The sequence below is a fragment of the Hippopotamus amphibius genome, chromosome 12 (genome assembly GCF_030028045.1).
Source record: "Hippopotamus amphibius kiboko isolate mHipAmp2 chromosome 12, mHipAmp2.hap2, whole genome shotgun sequence".
NCBI lineage: Eukaryota > Metazoa > Chordata > Mammalia > Artiodactyla > Hippopotamidae > Hippopotamus > Hippopotamus amphibius.
Genome location: NC_080197.1, coordinates 41548750 through 41569719, shown reverse-complemented (window position 1 = coordinate 41569719; position 20970 = coordinate 41548750). Strand labels below are relative to the sequence as shown.

Below are 20970 nucleotides of genomic sequence, written 5' to 3'. Positions count from 1 at the left end.
ATGAAATTACAACTAGGATAAGTGCCAAGAAGAAATGTTACAAGATGCTACAGGAGCACAAAATAGGGGTCTCTAAGTAACAGATAAATGAGTTGCTACTAGAAGGATGAAGAGGAAGTAAGTAGTCAGGGATACACGAACAGACAAAAGAAACCTTCCAAGTAGCAAGAAAGGATGATGTAAATATTCACTAATAGAAAAAAGCTGGCAAGCATGTCTGGATTACAGATAGCCAGAAGTGCCATGTAGCTGTGGACTTTGTCATAGAAATGAGAAGCCAATGCTATTTTCAGGAGGGACATCATCAGATTTGCATATTGAGATCACCTCAGCAGGGAGATAAGAGTGGAGGTGAAGAAGAATTAAAAGGGTAATACAGTATTCCCGGCAAGAAATGAAGGTAGCACTAAGTTGGTGGCAGTAGAGATAGAGAGTAGTGAGTCACTTTTGACGTCCAGAGTCAGGAGGTAAAACCAACAGTAATCAGTAACAGGGGCTTGGGAATTTGAGAAGTATCAAAGATGAGTCCTAGCTTCTTGGCTTGCAGAGGGAGCTAGCTAACTAGATGGACAGACAGAAAAAGAGGCAATGATGGAAGAGAAGAAGTTTGTTTGGTGGAAGTATATCATGAATTTGGTTTTGGATATGTTGACCTGGAAGTGCCTTTGAGCCACCTAAGAGGAGACACAAAGAAGCCCACTGGCTGGGTGAGTTTACAGTTCAGAGAAGTTTGAGCTGGAGATGAAATTTCTGACTGATTCACGTATATGATAATAGAAGCTGTGATGTGGGTAAGATCACTTATGAAGAGAGCAAAACAATAACTTTCCTGCTAAATCCTAAAGTTTGCAACTGACTTATAGTCAGCAATATATGAAGAGTGAAAGACTGTTTTCACTTAAACTGGAGTTTTTTTGGCCCTTACTACTGATTTCCTATTTCTAAAACAATCATATACGTCTATCTACTCTGTGTGCATCTGAGTATAGATATATCTTATATATCTCATTCATCTTTAAGTTGGAGCTTATGTTTCTGCTGATTCACAGGCTCTAAGTGGATAGAGCCTATAAGTGGTCCTATAATCTTATAATAGTCATTCATTGACCAAATATTGAGTACTATGTACAAAAAATTGAGCTGGGGGGACCAAAAAGGGAGATGATTTGTAACATGATCCCAAGCTCTCCATGGGCTCATAAACAAAAGAAATCATTTACTAATGTATGAAATTACGTTCTAAAGCACCACAGAGAGAAACATCTAAATTTGCCTGCAGAGCGGTATTTATAATAAGGAAGGCTTCACAAAGATGCCTAACTTGAGACCAAATGAAAAGGAATTTTGTTAGGAGGAAAAGTAAGAACTGAGCTTTATTTTAGTATTACAAGAGTGGGGAGTAATAAAAGATAACTAACCAGTAAATGTGAAAAAGCCAAAAAAAGGTATTATCATAAGCTGCACCACGACAATAGTGAAAGGAAGTTACTATTAGATAAGCATCAGAATTCACTTAAGCAACTTGCTTAAAATAACACCTTGGAGACATAGTTCTATCTAGTATTGTAATACTTCTCAAACATCAGTTATTACCATACAATTTTCATAATTTTTGCCTATCACTGACATTTTTCATGAAAATGAATTTTTTTTAATTAAAAATATTACCTTGTTCTAAACAATATCCCTGAAATGTGATGTGGTGGTTATATTTTTTCCTAAGATGTTGAACTACATAACTATTAATATAAAAAAGTTTCAGTTATCACCTGACATACGACATCTCACATATCACAATGGTACACATATCACATTTGGGGTTGTATAATAAATTGATATATGGGAGGCTTAAAGAGATCTAGTGCTTTAATATTTTTGACAATATCAAGTACATTCAGAATATGTATTCACTCACTAAATATTTGCTCAGAGCCAACGTTGTACAAAGCCTTATTCTAAATAATGAGGGAATAGAAAAATAGGTAACTGCCTCTCTTCCTAGATGGTACTTGCTCTAGTAGTGATTGTAAACACTACTACTTATTCGCCTACTTTTAAAAAATGCTTCATTGTTTTCCCACTGATTATAAAAGTAATGAATGCTCATTGTAAAAATATTAAGAAAACATGGTTTAGTGAAGAAAATAAAGATGACTAGTAATTTTTCATTCAGAGATAAGTGGGTGGTAATTTTGGTACATAACTCCCTAAATTTGTTTTCTATGATATGCACACTAGTTTATTTTTAAGTAGCTGGTCATACCATTTATTCTATTTTGTAACCTTTTTTTTCTTTTTGGCTGTGCCACGCAGCTTTTGGGATCTTAGTTCCCTGCCCAGGGACTGAACCCAGACCCTCAGCAGTGAAAGCGCAGAGTCTTAACCACTGGACTGCCAGGGAACACCCATGTAATCTATTTTTAAAATTTCATATGTCACAGACATATTTGGATATATCATAACTTATTTAATCAATCCCCTAATGATTTATGCTATCATTTTTAAAATTTTAAAACCAATGCTACAATGCACATTCTTTGCACACATGTTCAATTATTTACATAAAATAAATTCTTAGGCATGCAAGTGCTGGGCATCAACACTTTAAAATGACATGGAATATTAAACTGCAACTCCTCACTCCATCTTTACTGCATAGCACTTAAAAAGCCCCTTGTACATAGTATTTGCTGGAATGATAAGTGATGAATAAATAATGAACAAAAGACGGTGATAAGTGGAGTCAATCTATACTTACAGACAATGCTTCTTCTAGACTGTAAACCAGTGTAGATTACAGCAAGCAACAAGGTGGGGTAGAAAGATTCAAAGACTTGAGTTACTGGCCAAGCTTTGTGTATCCTCACATGATCACTTGTTGCCTAATTAATATATCCTCATTTCTCATGGTTATTGAGAAAATTAAATTTAAAAAGATATATCAAAAGATTCTGTAAAATAAATCCAAAGGATTATATGGATATGTTATATTAACTCAGTGCCCTAAATCTAGTGAAATTTAAAGCTGCTACTAACTTCACTCACAAACTCAGCATCAAGTCAATCTTGCTGCTGCTCCAGTCTGATCTTATTCTACACTTTCAGTAACCAAACTCACATCCCTTCTCCCTAAACCTCAGTTTGCTGCCTGGTTCCACTACAAATGGAATGGGACCTCACCCCAACCCCCTAGTCCCTGCTATCTATAATTCTGTCTGTAGTAGATACTTCCTACCTTCCCAATGCGATTCAAGACCTCTCTCTGCCTCTTCCTGATGCCTACCTTCCTCGGGTCCTGTAATCACAGCAAGCCTTTGTCTGGCTTAGCTGAACATCACCAATTTTCAGTTACAACATCAACAATCACCAACACCAACACTCAAAATTTCCTGCTGCCAGAAGTGATGCAACATTTTAATAAGCTTAGAAAACTTGCAAACATGAACTAGAGTCAAATGTTTCTTACTTAGTTTCAAACAACCGTTTCTAGCTTTATTATTCACTCGTTCCTTCAGATACCTTATTATCTAATGTGGGAATACTGATCTCTTCTGAACAAGCCCAACCATATCTCTGCTCAAAAAGTTCTTTACATGTAGTATACTCTGGATCCCAAATTTAATTCTTTCAAACTCCAACCAAAATAGCACATAACCTATAAATTTTACTGATTACTGTATCTTGAGTAACCTCTTCCTCTGAATTCTCACAGCCCTGTTCTTCTATGGCACTTAAAATTACTCTATTCTGTATTATGGTTCTGATTAATTTCTTCCACTTTAGATCTGCACTGTCCAATATGGTAGCCAGGAGCCACATGTGGCAATTGAGCACCAGAAAGATGGCTTGTCCAACTTGATATTAGTATGAAAATAGAATGTAAAATATCTCATCACACTTTTTATATTGATCACATACTGAAATAACTTTTGATAGGTTAAATAAAATACATTAATAAAATTAATTGCACCTGTTTCTTCTTACTTCTTAATGTGTCCACTAGAAAACAAACACTTGTATATTTCTATTGGACAGTACTGCTTTAGGCCAGTACTGCCGCATACAGTTTAGCAGGCTGGTATTTGCAAAAGGTGATCTGCAAAGGGTCAAGAGGGGCTGAAATCAAGACCAAACTCCAATCACCAAGCCATATGCCCTGCAGGAATGCTGTGTCTGCTCAGGGGAAGAGAACCTGTGCCTCCCTCAAAGGTGCTGTCCGCAACAAACTGTGAGCTCTGGAAGCGCTGTGACCAGAAGGGCACATCGTTTTCTAATTTGCACAGGCATCATATACACTAGCAGTAGCCCTGAGACAGGAGAACCATGTCTTACTCAATGTCCTATCTGCCGCATATTAGTTACTAAAGTAGTTGAATGAATGAAGAAATGAATGAACACCCAACTCTACTTATCTTCTACAGACACATCTTCTTATCCTGTGAGGAGACCACATAACATTTTATCTGGTTAGAGAAAACAGCTGTCACTAGTGCCCTCCATAAATCAAAATCACTGTTTAGCCTCAAGACCTAAATTTTTGTCTCTCTTCTAGCCATTATAGCATTAAATCAAAAAATTAATTATCATATGGTATTTTTCCTTTTGTAGCTTTATACTTTCAAATAAGTATTTGACCACTCCTATGATGCTATGAAAATACTTCCTGCATATATTTCCTTTTTTAAAAGACCAATATAAGAAAAAGTAATGTAATACCAAAGAACCCTTAGTTCTTTCCAACCAACCTGATTGCATTTCTCTTCTTGTCTCAGAATACTTGACTTTGGGAGGCTGCATAATTTTGGAGGTGCTCGAGTCTACTGTTCTTAATTTTCCTTTAGGAAATAAGTCTGTACTATGTTGAACAGTGTTTTTTTTCCCTTTTGTACTTTTTTGTATAAATTCTTTACTATCTTTCTTGGGACTTATTGACTCTGCCTTCTTAGATTTGCATGAGGTTTTCATTTTCTGAATTCTCTCAGAGTTATCTAAATCATTCACATTTCCAGAAGCCTTTTGATCAATTTTCTTGGTTTCTTTCTTTTTCTCCTCAACCAGATTTTTTGATTCTACTTCGTTTTTAGTCTGGGATTTTTTCTTCATTTTCTTTTGGCTCAATGCTTTATCTTCATCAGAGAGATCAGAATCAGAATCTGAAAGGTCATAAAAACGTTTCAAGTCCTCTGTAGTGCTGTGGTTGATGGGGCGTCCTCTTTTATCCACAGCATAATTCAATTTGAACTTTTTGTCATGAAACATTGCTCGAAATCTCTTGTCAATTTTGACTTTTCGATCCTTTTCTGGCATTTCCCAAAATCTCGGGTCCTTTGCAACCCGCCTAAACCGCTGGTCACTCATTATTTCTTGTTTGGATGCCATTTTTAAATGTATGACTGAGCAAATGCTTGAAGAAACCAAATACTAAAAAATAAAATAATAATGAAAGGTTAGTAATAGCATTAAGTAAGATGTTTGAGAAAATATTAATTCACAATACTATGTTCTGAGTTAAATGTAAGCACAATAAAACTAATAGGTCTAATTTCACTCTCCAAACTCATTTAGAGTCACATACACAAAATCAAAAACTATCGGAATATCTTCTTTTGAGTACAGAGCATAAGGAGAAATAAATTTAAGGCAAAACCAAGCAGAATTCCAGGTCTTTATGGAGGGAGGCAAATGATTACTAGCCAACTGCCCTCACTTAGACAGCCTATATTTCTACTTGTATACTTATATGTGTTAAAAGTAAAAAGCTAAAGCAATTAAAATATTCCGAAGTCTCAGCTGGTCTTATTTGTTTCTTCTCACTCTGGTCCCATTCTCTCCGTTAATCCTTACTTCTTGGTACTCGGAACGGCCTTTACTTCTAAAAGGCTAGCCTCCTAACTAAAGAGATCAAAACCAATTCAGGTTTAGCTCACAAAGTAACCCCTTTATATTCCACTACCCTTCATGAATCAAGTAAAGGCCCACTCTAGTTAATAAATACAAAGTAGTAGTGCTTTGTTTCAAAAGCAAGACTTGACTACGATGCACTTACGCAGTTAAACATTTAACCCTCCGAACAGCCTTATGGGGTAGGTACTATTTCATTCAACTACTAGAGCTAACGCGTACAAATGCTTAGAACGAAAGCACTTGATATACGCCAGATATTCGCAGAGGGGGAAAAGACCTGCCCTCACCTCCGACTCCCGCCCTCATCTCCGTAGCCCACCCTCCCCTTCTACCCACCCTCTAACGCGGAGAACACCTGGGTGACCCCAGAACTAGGGTCTCCTTCCCAACTCCCAAACCTCAGAGAGATGCTTTTGGGCTGAGGTCCCTCAATAGGAGCCGGAGGAGGAGCAAAGAAGCTTGAAGAAAGAGGTCGCAAAGGCAAGAAGGAAGAGCGCGGCCCTCACGAATCCAAAGGAGACCATGTCAGAGACTGGTTCTGCCCCCTTTACAAGCCCTTCTTCTGGAACCCACCCCCACTTACAGCTCCGAGTCCTCGCCAAGCCTCACATGGGCCCCCACACCCACAATCCTCCGCGTGACGCGCCGCCGTAATGGTACGCGAACTGGGCCAAACTTCTTCCGCTTTCCCTCGGCGAAGCTCTCCAGAGTCTTCGTCTAAGCCACGGCGCATGCGCACGACAGACGCGCTGGCAAGTGGCGTCGCCGCTTGGAGATGCTGTGGCTAAGCAGGCTAAGGCTCCGGTGGCAGCGACCTTCGGCGGCGGAGGTCCCCGCGAAGAACCCCGGCCTCAGGAGAGTGGCCTCCGGTGTTTCTTCCCCGGGCAGCGCCTCGCCCAGGGCCCTAAACATCTTCGATCGGGATTTGAAGAGGAAACAGAAGAACTGGGCGGCCCGGCAGCCGGAGCCGATGAAGTTTGACTACCTGAAGGAGGAGGTGAGTTTGCGGGGCGGCGGGGAGGGCGGCGCCGAGCCTTGGCTTCGGGCCCGGGAGCCCCGGCCAGGCCCCGGCCGCCCCCACCTCGCCGTGTGACCTTGAGCAGTCGACCTTTCTGTCTGGTTCTCTGCTGTAGTCTCGCAGCGGCCGGGCGCAGGTGTCTGAAAAGTGCTCTTCATTCATTCATTCCCTCGGCAGATGGTGCCTGAGTTACATGTGTGACCGTTGCTCTCGGGAGATTTCGTTCTTGTGGGAGGCGAGACAGTGAACAAAAAATGTAATTTCAGCTAAAGAAGTGAGGCCAGGTGATAAAGTGAAGAAGTGACTGCGCTGGTCAGGGAAGGCCGCTCAGACGACGATGTGATGAGGAATTAGCCAAGCTGACATCTGGGGGGAAAGCCTTGTAGGCAAAGGGAAAGACAAACCCAGAGCCCCGGAGGCCGAAAGGACCTTGACGAGGCCTCCGAGGAAGCTCCAGTGGGAGGTCAGGGAGGGCCCAGGTTAGGAAGGCCTTAATGGGTAAGGACTTTGCATTTTCTTCTGTATCTCAGCCGTCCATTCAATATGGTAGTTTCCGGTCGCCTGTAGCTATTGAACACTTGAATGTCCCTTTGAGATGTGCAGTAAGTGTAAAATACACTGGATTTCAGTGACTGAATATGAAAAAAGGATGTAAGATATTTCCTTAACATCTTTTTACATTGATTACATGTTGAAGTTCTAGTTTTGGTATATTGGATTAAATAAAATGTTAGAATTAATTTCTTCACTTTTTTTCAAATGGCTACTAGAAAATTTTAAGTTGCCCATATGGCTCTGATTGTTTTTCTATTGGCCAGCATGGCTTTAGAGGAATGTGAGACAGTTGAATGCTTTTAAGTGGTGGAGTGATGGGATCTGGTTCGTGTTTTAGGAAGACTCATTAAGATAAATTAACATCTCTGATTTGTCTTTGCTAGTTTGAGAGACCTCTTCCTCTCTGCCCAGGTGGACTAGGGACTTGAGCATGAGTTTCTACTCTCTGGACAGGCAGCACAGAATTCAGGCCTAAGTAAGTGTTTCTTCAAGGATGGACCAAAATTGAAATCAAGTGTAGTGAGCTCTTGGAAGCCAATGCAGCCAACAATTACTCAGCTCCTACTTTGGGCACAGCTCTATGCAAGTCCTGGCCTGATCAGACCCTGTTCTCAGGGTTCATAGTGACATGTATTTAGAAGATGTGAGTTCCCAGCCGCTCTTGTTCAAGGAAAGCACCTGGATTACAACTTGAGTGAGGCCTCACCAATGTGCAGGACTAGAATAAATGAGATAAAGTGTATGAGAGTTTTTTAAAATAATAAACAAAAGTTATTCCTATTAGAAGTGATGTACAAAGTGGAGTCCTCTGGGAAAAGACTTCTGCTGTCCCTCCTCCCTTACCCCTCCTTCCCCTGCAAAGCAAATACACATATGTTCTGAACTTTCAAGTCCTAATAGAAACTCTGGGATGTTTATAAGGGATGAGTGGAATGTGGGGAATATTAGGCTCCCACAAGTTATTCCTGCCAGATGAAGCTAGCGCAGCAAAAGGAGGCATCTACCTTATGACCTCTTTTAAATTGGGTTGGGATTGAGGAGATTTCTTCAGATTTGGCTGACTTCTGATTTGAAAATGTTGCTCAGAAAAGTTGTTTACTCATTTAGGAGTTCCACAAAATTTATTAGTAGTTATCAAATAATAGAGTTTTTAGTAAGCGATCACTGATACATTGATCTGTAATATCCCCAGCTAACTAATTTTTTACTTTCACATATGTCATGCTAATATCTGTGGACAGTAATATGCTTGTTATGTTCCTGTTGCTTTTTGGGGGGGGGGGGATCCTGTTGCTTTTTGTCCTTGCATTCTTGTAGCACATAAGATGTAAAGTCATATATACGTATAGTGTCTAGTCTTCTTTCCTTGATTGATTTCTGAAGTAATTAACTCTGTTTCCTTGGCTATTTTAATTTATGATGTTCAGAATTTGAAAAGAAAGTTGCTGAGGTCAAATTGAAAAAGGGATAAAGGGAACTTAACATGTTGAAACATAAGTAACCTATGGATGGTCCAATACTGGAAAAAGTGTTACTTCTCTATTAAATTTACTCATCTTAACTTTTGTGCATCATTGCCTCTTGTAATCTGTCAGGTTGGAAGTCGGATAGCAGACCGTGTATATGATATAGCCAGGTAAGTGATGATTGTCATAATAAAATACAGTCAACTTTTGACTGGAGACTTGGGAAATTAAATGCTGAGAAGTTGCTATTTGGAATGGCAGAATCTAGATGAATTTATTACCAGGATTAGTGATTTTAACACTCTCAGGTCTCTCCTTTTTTTATGTCTGGGAGAGCAAGTATTCTTTTCTTCATTGTTGCCTTAAGGAAGAATGAATGGAAGCACAACTCAGCTTCTCTCCAAGACTGAATGACTGTTCCACTTGATTTGGTCAAAAGCAAGTAATGCGAAGCTTGCTCCAAAAATGGATATAAAGAATTGACATGTGAATTTTAAGATTTACTAAACCTAGCTTTAAAAGTTTAAAATTAATAACAAGGCCTTTTACCATCTAAGTGAAGGAGAGAGTCTACCTAGATTTGTTCCCCAATCAAGTTATATGAGACTTTGGCCATTTTATCTTAAGTATTATAAATAGCAATAAAGGTTTTATGGCAATTATATAGAGGCAGATTTGAGAAAAGAACACCCTCATCAAGTGTTACTAAAACCGTGATGGATTCGTTGCTCTATATTAGGCATAACAAAAACTTTACAGGTTTGAGTTTACAGCCAGGTTGCAGGAACCACAGTTAAATAATGGCTTTGCTGTGGAATTGCTCTGTGATGTTAGCAGATCACTTTTTGTTGAGCATTTGTACTGTGCTAAATACTTTACATGCACTGTTTCACAAAATTCTCATACCAACCCTGAAGAAGGTAGTAACTTTTCCACTTTATAGATGGGGAAGCTGAGATGGGGAAGCAAGATGAAATCACTTGTCTGTGGTCACTGTGCCAGTAAATTGCAGGCCCAGACTTCTAACTCGTGTTTTTGTGATTGCAAAGGCTGTGTGCTTCCCCAGGCCACACTGTCTGTGTTCACAATCAAGATAGAGGGCCTGAGGTAAATAACTGGTTCTCTCACCAGTGGTTCTCCAACTGTGTACTGGTGTTCTATGTTTTTGATGTAGGTTTTTAACAGAAATTGAAAAGAAACTCTTGATTCCAATAGGAAAAATGTTATTAGTGGATAAAATTAAAATTTTTTTTGTCACAAATTTTTCTTAAAACATATGACCCACAATTGGATGTGTAAACTGATTTAGCATGACATGATGTATTTAGAGCAGACAGTATAGCATAGGGGATAGTAGTTCTGGTTCAGGATTCACACTGACTGAATTCAAGTTCTGACTGCCGCTCATTAGTTGAGTGACCTTGGATTGACCTACTTAACTCTGCACACTTAGCACACTGCTTTGAACCTGGTAAGATTTCAGTAAAAGTTAGCTATTATTTAGTTGGTGTTTTGTTTGGTTTTTGGTTTATCGTGTAATAGTTCATGGTATTTCACATGATGATTTCTAAGTCAACAACAAATATGAGAAATAGGGATAAGTAGTAAGTTCCTCATAGGTATGCCAAATATTTTCATGTTCATTTACGTTAACTTCTTTTCATTCTTTATCCGGGTATATTATCAAAATACCCCCACTGAATCAGTTCTCTGAATCCACGTCATGGAGCAACTTTATGGAAAGCCACTGGTTGTGAGGTCCTGTGAGTGGCCAGGCCAGACAGATTTGCTGTGACTGGTGTGTTCTCTGATGGATACACCTTGTGAGGCAAGGCAGCAAAGGCAGATGATATAACTTTTTTGAAACCTGTGTTCACTAAAATGTTTTTACTTAAGGAAAATTAGTTTTTAATAATTATTCTATGGACTGCATTATTATAGACAAAGCATGACTTCTGTGTCTGTTTTTCAGAGACTTCCGCCTCGCTTTGGATGTCGGTTGTGGAAGAGGTTACATAGCACAATATTTGAATAAGGTATATTTATTCGATGACTTAATTTACTTTGAGAAAAATTGAGAAAATTGGCTAATTTTAAGGAAAGACTTTCCTAATTGGTTCAGTTTGTATCATATTTAGATTTTGATTGTATCAGAATTGCTCATTTGTTATTTTTTTTAAGTGATAGAACTAATGGTTGTTTTGTGTCTACTCTTATTTTTTTATATAAATTTATTTATTTATTTATTTATTTTATTGGCTGTGTTGGGTCTTTTTTGCTGTGTGCGGGCTTTCTTTAGGTGCAGTGAGGAAGCCCAAGTATTTTTTTTTAATGATTTTTTCTTTTCTTTGAATCCATTTTAGACAGTGTTCCTACTGATAATTTCTTTGTCTGTACAAGGTACATTATGCTTTATTCCCACTTTGTTCAAATATTTTTATAATTCGCAATAAAAATTGACATTCATTTGGAACATGTGATTAAGCTAAATTTTTTAAATTAATTTATTTATTTTATTTATTTATTGGCTGTGTTGGGTCTTCATTGCTGCACACGGGCTTTCTCTAGTTGCTGTGAGCAGGGGCTACTCTTCATTGTGGTGCACAGGCTCCTCATTGTAGTGGCTTCTCTTGTTACGGAGCACAGGCTCTAGGCGCGTGGGCTTCAATAGTTGCAGCACACGGGCTCAATAGTTGTGGCACACAGGCTTAGTTTCTCCGTGGCATGTGGAATCTTCCCAGAGGAGGGCTCAAACCCATGTACCCTGCATTGGCAGGCGGATTCTTAACCACTGCACCACCTAGGAAGTCCAAGCTAAACTTTTTTATCTATGAAAAATATTCATTTCATCATTTGGTTAGAAATTTTTGTGTGTCACTAAATATAAGTAGCCTTTATTAATGTTTATACCATTTATTTTTCAATTTGTAATTCAGACCAAAAAACATTCATTAATTGTTTTAGCCTCTCTATATAGGAAACTGTGCTGGGAACAGATTAAAGTGGGATTTCTATGTCAAATCTGCTTAGAAAAAAATGTACAGTTGAGCCAAGGCAGGGATAAGGATATGTACGAGCCCCCCCAGATACTGTTATTGATAATAGTAAATGCCATGGAAATGGTACAGTCATTAAACTGCAACAGGAGTCAAGGGAAAGGAAAAGTCAATAGGGGTTCATTTGATCAAAGCCTTCTGAAAGGGCACAGAATCTGACCTGGGATGTGAAAGAATCTAGATTGGTATTTCATAGGCATTGGATTTAAAGGCATGGCAGGAGGGAAGGCAGAGGTAGAAAAGGGTAGAGTGTGATACAGTGTTGTTTGAGAAAGATTAACTTGGGGATGGTATGCAGGAGGGATTGGAGAAGGTAGAGGATAGAGAAACAGGCCAATTAGAGGGCAGTGTTAAAGGCAAGTGCAGGTGAGAGAGACAAAGGCCTGCCACCCTTGAGACAGCAGGATATAAAGGAAGGGATGTGTGAGGAGACCTTGTAGAAACCACAGACCTTGATGAAATAGTTAAGCTGTCTGGGGCCAGAATATAGAAAGGAACCTTCCACAGTTGTGTTTAGGGGTGGGAGAATGAGGAGGAGCTGCCAAAGATACCAGGAATAGTAAGTGAGATGGAAAGTGTCTTAATAAGGTATTTGATTATAAAAAGCAGAAATCCACTGAAGCCAGTTTAAATACTAGGACATTTATTACTTAGAGGCTCTTATGTCACTCAAAGATCTGGGCATATAGTCAGGCCTCACAGGGTGGGACTTTGAAACATCAGAATGGAGGCCCTGTTCACATGCTCCCTGGGATTACATAGATGCTGCATGGCTGCTTTCTTTCTGCCCCCCTGCAGGGTATCCCTGGTGGTTGTCAGTGCATGCGGCCCCAATATGAGAACCCTACACCCACTGCGTGCTGCCGCTGGCTCCTACCGGCTCATGAACGCTGGCAGTTAGCATCTCTTCCCAACTCTGTGTTCAGTGACATCGTATCGATAGCTTAAAATCAGCCATGGTGGGAGTTTTACACTATGGAAGTTGGCAAATGCTACAATGCAGTCCCCCACCAAGAGCCAGTTATTAACTTTTGCCAGCACACACTCCCTTACCCCAAAGTCTACATGCTCCTCCAACTCCAGGAACTGCTGCCCCATCTCCAAGTCACTTAGTTGAAATTTTCAAGTGAGAGACAGGGATAGATAGTCTGACTCACCTAATTTTCACCCCCTGCCCTGATGTGCTAGAGCTGACTTTTGAGAGTCAGTTGGGCACATCTCTTCCCAACTCTCCATCGAACAACATTATGTTGATAGCATGAAATCTACCATTGTTTTAATAGTTAACACTGTGGAAATCCTGAAACACTATAGTTCAGGGCACCTCTTTTTTTTTTTTTCCTTCAATGAGAAGCCAGTAGTTAAACATTTACCTGCATTTTGGTTGCCCTCAGGTCATCAGCAGTGGCTAAATAACGGTAGAATTTTGAGGTAGGGTAATCTTTCCAAGTTGTGGGCAGGGACCTCCTTCACAAAGTGGGTATGGGTGAAGTGGAGAGGCATTTCTAACAGAAGAGGGGAACCAGAGTAGAAAGTACTGAAGAAGTTTCTAGGAGAACATCAATAGTGCTGAGCTTCAAAGAGGTCAAGTGAAGTAGGACTGAGCACAGTGAGAGCAGACAAACTGTTGTAGTCAGTGAGCAGGTTATGAGTGGTCTTTATAAATAGTGTTAGTAGAGCAGTGAGAGTGGAAGTAGATTATCAAGAACTGAGGGGAATTCAGTGAGAAGTAGAGTTGTGGATTACAAACAAAACAACTGGAAGGTGGGTAGAGGGAAGGAGATTTTTCAAGATTGGGAGGCTTGTGCTTATTGTAAGGTGAGGGAAAGAGACACAAGATAGAGATTAAAGATTGGCAGAGCAAGTGATGAAGGGAGCAGGATCCTGGAGAAAAGAGAGCGTAGCAGACAGTGGTAATCTGGGAAAGAAATATCATGGTATCCTTTCCTTTGAGAAGGAAGAAAGGATAGGTGAAACAGGGAAAATAAACCACTGAGGCGCTCCCAAGCATCTGTGCTTGTTTAAGTATTTCTTTACTCTTTGTAAACTCTGAATAAACAACTAAAAGGCAGGAAAACCATTCCAGATCTTCTATAACACAAGAGTGGGGACTAGCTCTTAGCATATTATGCCATGGAAAAGTTAACACATAAGCCTTAACCCAGTGGAATAAGTTAAGGGTGCTGATTATTCATACCTATGTTCTCTATTTTATTAAATATTGTTAAATATATTCCATATAGGGTTGACTGCATATATTTAATTCTGTGTAACTTAATATGTGTTATTAAAGATATTTGTGTACCATACTAATTATATGCCAAAAAATACCCGTACAAAACTGAAAATTAATCTATAATTATCACTTTCTCCTTTAGCAATTTCAACAGTTGTTTTGTTTTATTTGTTACTGGGTTTTTTTGTTTGTTTTTGTATTATCTGATCAACTTTATTCCATTGCAGGAAACTGTTGCAAAGTTTTTCCAAACAGACATTGCTGAAAATGCTTTGGTAGGTAGCTTTTTAATACTGTTGGTTTCTGATCTCCTGGTTTGGTTTTTAGTTCTGCTTTATTTTTATTTCCTTGAAAATAAAATTAGCTTTCTTTTTTCCTGATTATAAATGTAACACACATAAAGAAGAATTAAACAATACAGAAAATATAAAGGAGAGAGAAATCACGCTTAGTCCCACCACTCAGAGGCAACCACTGGTGACATTTTTTTTTTTTTTTAAATTTTTTTTTTTTTTTTGGGGGGGTACACCAGGTTCAATCAACGTTTTTATACACATATCCCCGTATTCCCTCCCTTCCTTGACGCCCCCCCTCGACACTGGTGACATTTTGATCTCCACCTTTGTAGACATGATATCTCCCCAACACAGTTTTATACAAGCATTATTATGCAAACATGCCATATTTTTCACTGAATACCATTCTTTTATATCAATGAATGATATATACATACACACACGCCTATATATACAGCTGTATAGTATTTGAGCATATGAATATTCCATGATTTATTTAGCTGTTTCTATTGAAGGATAGTTGTATTTCTAGTTTCTCAATAACTAACACTGTGGTGAAAATCCTTATACGAAGAAACTTTGATTTATTTTTCTCCCTGGAAATAAATTCCTAATAGTGGAATATATGGATTCATATTTGATGTTCTGCTTTAAATTTTTAATATACACCTCTAGGCTGCCCTTAGAAAGAATGAAGAACAATATTAAATGAAAGCACTCCTTTCTCCTCTTTGACAACACTGAGCCACTTATTTTGTCTTTGTTAATGTAATAGGCAGAAATTAGAATTTCATTGTTTTTATTTGCATCTCTTTGATTACTAGAGTAGCCAAATAGCTGTTGATGTCTTTTGGCTATTGGTGTTTGGCTATTCATGTTTTCAGTTTGTGAATTTTGTAAGTAATTTTGTGATGTCTGTACCTTGGTCCTTTATCTACTTCAACCTTGGCATGTTCTTATTCTAGGTCGTTTATAAGAATTACTTTTTAGGGATATTAATTTTTCTTCATATGTTTCAAAAAATATTTTCCCAAATGTGTTGTTTACGTTGTTTATTGCTTTTTAGAACTTTTTGCCTAGTTTACCATCAAGTGTATCAGTCTTTCCCTTTACAGTTTCTGGTTTTTGAGTCATGTTAACTTAGACATTTTCATCTAAGAGTATAAAAGTGTTCACCCAGAGTTTCATCTAGTACCCTTTGGCTTCAGTTATTCCTCTGAAACTTTTAATTTTTTAATTTTAGTTTTTTGGAAGGACTAGAAAGTGCCAAGTAAATATAACATGGACTTAAGTTTAACAAACAACGATTGTGTTAATAATTAAGATGTCATATAAATGTGTTGTTGAATTTTTATTTTTTCACCTTTAGAAAAATGCCTTAGAAATGGAAATTCCTACTGTCAGTGTTTTAGCTGATGAAGAATTTCTTCCCTTCAGAGAAAATACATTTGATCTGGTTGTTAGCAGTTTAAGGTTGGTAATCCATTTGTGCTTTTAAAAAATGTATGTTAAAAATAGATAATTTATGCTAGAAAGATTCAATATTATAAGGTGAATAAAATAGATAATGGAGTAAATTCTTAATAACTTTTTTTCAAGTCACAAACCAGTTTCCTTGGTGTATAAGCTGTGTTTTCTCTGGCAAAGAATTGTGGATTATACGTTCCCTAGTAGGGCTAAGTGATACAGAACCTCAACTTTTTTTTCCCCCCAACTTTCTTCAATTTGCTAAAGCTCATCTGTGATGGAAGGGTTTTCCTCACTGATGTAACTTAGTTACATGTTGATGGGGGCAGGAGCTTGAAAGAGTATACTGGCTCCAATACTCAAATTCAGAGCACCCTTATAAACTCATTCTGGCAAATAATGAAAAGCTCAAATGTGCTTTCATTCTTCTACATAGAAACATAGTCCTCAAGGTCACTTTCTCCCTTTGTGCTTCCCACCACGTCCCTGCACATTTATTATAAAAATGTGTATTATAAATGTTTATTGAATAGGTTGTAATGTACAAGGCATTGAGCTTGATGCTTTGGGGAATTGAAAAATGAACTCAGGCAGGAATCCTGACCCTAAAGAACTCAGCATCTAGTGGAGAACATAAAATATTCTATGTGGTGCCTTATTTCTCCTTATTATTATAGTCAGATTGTTTTCAAAAATTCAGCATGCTCAGTTCAACCCTTTTAATGGCTGTTTTTAGGGTGACCTGTCATTATGATTTTTTTAAAAATTTTATTTATTTATTTATTATTTTTGGGGGGGTACACCAAGTTCAATCATCTGTTTTTATACACATACCCCCGTATTCCCTCCCTCTCTTGACTCCCCCCCACCCTCCCTTGAGTCCCCCCCACCCTCCCCATCCCAGTCCTCTAAGGCATCTTCCATCCTCGAGTTGAACTCCCTTTGTTATACAACAACTTCCCACTGGCTATTTTACAGTTGGTAGTATATATATGTCTGTGCTACTCTCTCGCTTCGTCTCAGCTTCCCCTTCACCTGCCGCTGTCATTATGATTTGCCCAAGACTTTACCAGTGTTAGCACTGAAAGGCCTGTGTCCCAGGAAACCCTTCAGTTCCAGGCAAGCTGGGAGAGCTGGTCACCCTTGCTATTTTCTTTAGTGAGTTTGTAATTTTTTCCCTGCTTTTTGTGCTGAGCAAACTTAGAAAAGTATTCAAATTCCATCGTGAAATGAAAAACATCACAGAGCCTTGGTCTAAGGGAAAGAGCCCTGGGCAGGGAGTCAGAACCTGATTTTAACTGTAGCTCATGTGCTTCCTATTTGCAAGTAACTACTGTAATTCTGTCACTTTCAGTTTCCGCATAAGTATGATAGAGTTTATAATATGATTAATTTTTAAAGTATCAAATAATCATTAGAAAGGTTATGAAAGATAAATATGAGCTTAATGTAGTATGGTTTGAAATGGGTCTTTGGTGCTGTCCTGGAAGTCAGCATAAGAGGATGCCATCTCCAACCACACCTGCACCGAATGTGAAGGACAACTCCTCTGTCATTTTCACCCCCGCCTGAGACAACTTTACCAGGTCAGCCCACAAAAGATCACAAAGAAGACCTTGTTCTGGTACATCAGTTGGTTGCACAGTTCTTGGAATCTGCTCCATAGATGGAAGATTTGGTGACAAACCTTTATAACAGCAGAATATTTTCTTATCCATGCTGGATGCTATCAGTAAACAATTAAAGGAGTCTGTGAAAGTTTTCCATAGTGTAAAAAAAGAAAAAAAGAGGATGCCATCTCTACCAGGAAAGTGTGACCATACTCTACAGAGACTTGTTCTTGTGGTCACAACACGATGCTCTGGGAGAGGGTCAAATAGAGTTCAGAGATAATGCAAGACATTTCTTAAATTAAGTTTTAAGTATATGGAACTCTACGCTTATTTATTCTTTTTTATGATCTTAAAAAATATAGATGTTATCGGAAAAGTCATTGAGTTGTTTTTGATGAGTAATACTGTTTGGCTTGGGAAAATTATAGGTCTGATGAAGTGGCTTTTTTTTTTATCCCTATGAAAGTAGGACTTAGAATTCTATATATCTGTAGCTTAATTGTTTGATTTAATTGGTGAACTTCCTTGAATATGTCATCAGGTCCTTATTTTTACTACTTCAAATAATTTCTAAGAATAGTACTATTTAAATGAGATGCCAGATAGGGATGATTTGTACTTTATTCTTTTTCCCCAACTTTACTGAGATATAATTAATATACTGCATACATAAGTTTAAGGTGTACCATGTGATAATCAAATACATGCATATATTGCAAAATGATTACCACAGTAAGGGTGGTTGACAGTTTTCATCCCTTCACATAATTGCAATTTTTTGTGTATGTGTATGGTGATAACATTTAAGATCTACTCTCTTAAAAACTTTCAAGTATATAATCCAGTGTTGTTAGTTATAGTCACCATGCTGTGCCTTAGATCCCCAAGTCTTGCTTATCTTCTAGCTGGGATTTTGTATCCTTTGACCACCGTCTCCCTGTTTCCCTCTGCCCCCGGCAGCCACCATTCTACTCTATTTCTTTGTGTTTGGCTTTTTTAGATTCTGCCTGTAAGTGAGAACATACAGTATTTTTCTTTCTTTGTCTGGCATATTTCGCTTAGCATAATGCCCTCCTGTTCCATCCATGTTGATCCAAAAGGCAGGATTTCCTTCTTTTTTATGAGTCAATAATATCTTCTGTGTGTGTGTGTGTGTGTGTGTGCACCACATCTTTTTTACCCATTCATCTCTTAACGGACACTCGGATTGTTTCCATACCTTAGCTACTGTGAATAATACTGCTATGAATATGGTAGTACGGATATGCCTTCAAAATAATGACTTTATTTCCTTCAGATAAGTATCTAGATGTGGGATTGCTGGGTCATATAACAGTTCAATTTTTAATTTTTTGAGGAACCTTCATACTGTTTTCCATAGCAGCTATACCAGTTTACATTCCCACCGACAATGCACAAAGGCTCTTTTTTCTCCACATCCTCACCAGTCTTTGTCATCTCTTTTTGATAATGAACATCCTGATAGGTATAAGGTAGTATCTTATTGTGGTTTAGATGTGCATTTCCCTAATGATTAGTGATGTGAGCATCTTTTCATGTACCTGTTGGCCATTTGTATATATGCTTTATAAAAGCTGACTTTTACTTTATTCAGTGAAGACTAATTGGACAGATAATCATATCAGGAAAGTGATGTACTTTCACATTTTCTCCTGTGACAGAAAGAAAGTAATCCCCTAGGAATTTTTTTTTTTTTAAAGGAAGATCTGAGCCCTCTTTTTTTTTTAATTAATTAATTTATTTTATTTATTTATTGGCTGTGTTGGGTCTTCGTTGCTGCACACAGACTTTCTCTAGTTGCTGCGAGTGGGGGCTGCTCTTCACTGTGGTGCGCTGGCTCCCCATTGTAGTGGCTTCTCTTGTCACGGGCTCTAGGCATGTGGGCTTCAGCAGGTGCAGCACACGGGCTCAATAGCTGTGGCTCACGGACTCCAGAGAACAGGCTCAACAGTTGTGGCGCACGGGCCCAGCTGCTCTGTGGCGTGTGGAATCTTCCCAGGGCATGGCTCGAACCCGTGTCCCCTGCACTGGCAGGCGGATTCTTACTCACTGCGCCACCTAGGAAGTCCCCTAGGAATATTTTTTATTTTAAAACTCTTGTGAAAACAATCAGTGAATTTTGATACACAATTCCAAACATCAAAATTTACACCTTTTTTGTGGCTTATCATTATATTAGTGCTACTCATACTAATTAATTACATAAATTAAGCTAAAACAAGTGTGTGTTTTTGTGTTTTAGTTTGCACTGGGTGAATGACCTTCCTAGAGCACTTGAACAGGTAAGAATCTGTGTTGATTCTAATAGCCTATGTTATTTTGTTTATTATTAGCAACTTATAGATGTTTCTGTTTTTATGCAGAAATGTATAGATGTTTCCCATTTTATATTTTTGACAGTTGGAAATGGAAGCAAATCAAAAGTTGATTATCTTCCATCGGCCAGATAGACTTGGTGCCCTTTGACATGTTAAGAAGTACTTAGGTGACTCCCTACTCCCTGAGAATTCAAGAAATCTAATTATGGAGATGTTACTAAAGTGTATATAAATATTTAAAACTTGTACAAAATAGTACTCATACCATTTTCTATGCGGCTTTCTCTTCTTCCTGAAATGCCTATAAATTTTTCGTGGGTAGGAACCTGTTTGTTCCTGTTCGTGTCTCCCCCGTGCCTTATACTAAGGCAATGCTGGCAAATGTTTGTTGGTTGATATTGATCAGCAAACAGATGAGGGGTGGGGAAAAAGCATTGCGTTCAGAGGAGGGAAGGAGGTCACTGTGGCCTGGAGTGGCCTAGGAAAGCTTCAAGAGGAAGGAATTTCTTGAACAGGGCCTCAAAGGGTAGGTCAGATTTGGAGTGGGAATGCACTGCAGGAAGGCAGAATCCTGGGATAGATGGGAGGTGTCAGAGACTCAGGAGCCTGAAAGGACAGAGAGGAAGCCTGTTGGAGGATTAGTATAGTGCCGGGTGTAGGTGAGGAATATTGGGACCAGATTTAGGAGGACTCAGGTGACAGATTAAGGAATTAGGAGTTTTTTCTTAATGCAATTCAGAGCCACTGGACAGTTTTGAAGAGGAAAGTGACATGATCAAAAAGCTGATAGGCCGGATAATAACTACCGTATCTTAAGCATATACTGTTTGCCAGTCACTGTGCTCTTTTATATATGTGTTAAATAACTCTGCAAGATAGCTTCATTTTGCTGATTAGAAAACTGATGCCAGAAGTTGGTTAAATTGAAGAGAGACTGTTTCAGTGTCCAAGCATGAAGTAAACTAAACACAGGTGGCAATGGTAGTTAATGGAGTTAAAAGGAAGAGAGAGGTATTCAGG

The 20970-nt window shown here is 38.6% G+C and overlaps 2 protein-coding genes across 9 annotated transcripts in view; one reads left to right on the top strand and one right to left on the bottom strand.

Moving 5' to 3' along the window:
* ESF1 (ESF1 nucleolar pre-rRNA processing protein homolog) overlaps positions 1 to 6533 on the bottom strand; it is a 58925-nt gene extending 52392 nt beyond the window's left edge. The window contains exons 1-2 of one of the 3 annotated variants that reach the window (XM_057703300.1): positions 6488 to 6533; positions 4746 to 5421 (exon numbers count right to left, since the gene is read on the bottom strand). In XM_057703300.1, coding sequence (XP_057559283.1) covers positions 4746 to 5379 — 634 coding nt within the window. In that variant the 5' untranslated portion in view covers positions 5380 to 5421; positions 6488 to 6533. Of the gene's footprint in view, positions 1 to 4745; positions 5422 to 6046; positions 6065 to 6477 lie in introns of those variants that run through there. The other 2 variants (XM_057703301.1, XM_057703299.1) reach the window with 2 other exon arrangements.
* Positions 6534 to 6649: 116 nt separating this feature from the next.
* Positions 6650 to 20970, top strand: part of NDUFAF5 (NADH:ubiquinone oxidoreductase complex assembly factor 5) — a 30930-nt gene continuing 16609 nt past the window's right edge. For 4 of the 6 annotated variants that reach the window (XR_009048477.1, XR_009048476.1, XM_057703077.1 and 1 more), the window contains exons 1-6: positions 6662 to 6901; positions 9073 to 9113; positions 10916 to 10979; positions 14463 to 14510; positions 15901 to 16004; positions 19875 to 19914. Coding sequence is in view for 3 of the 6 variants with exons in the window: in XM_057703077.1 (XP_057559060.1) it covers positions 6680 to 6901; positions 9073 to 9113; positions 10916 to 10979; positions 14463 to 14510; positions 15901 to 16004; positions 19875 to 19914 (519 nt within the window). In the remaining 3 variants the exon portion in view is untranslated. Of the gene's footprint in view, positions 6902 to 9072; positions 9114 to 10915; positions 10980 to 14462; positions 14511 to 15900; positions 16005 to 19874; positions 19915 to 20970 lie in introns of those variants that run through there. The other 2 variants (XM_057703076.1, XM_057703079.1) reach the window with 2 other exon arrangements.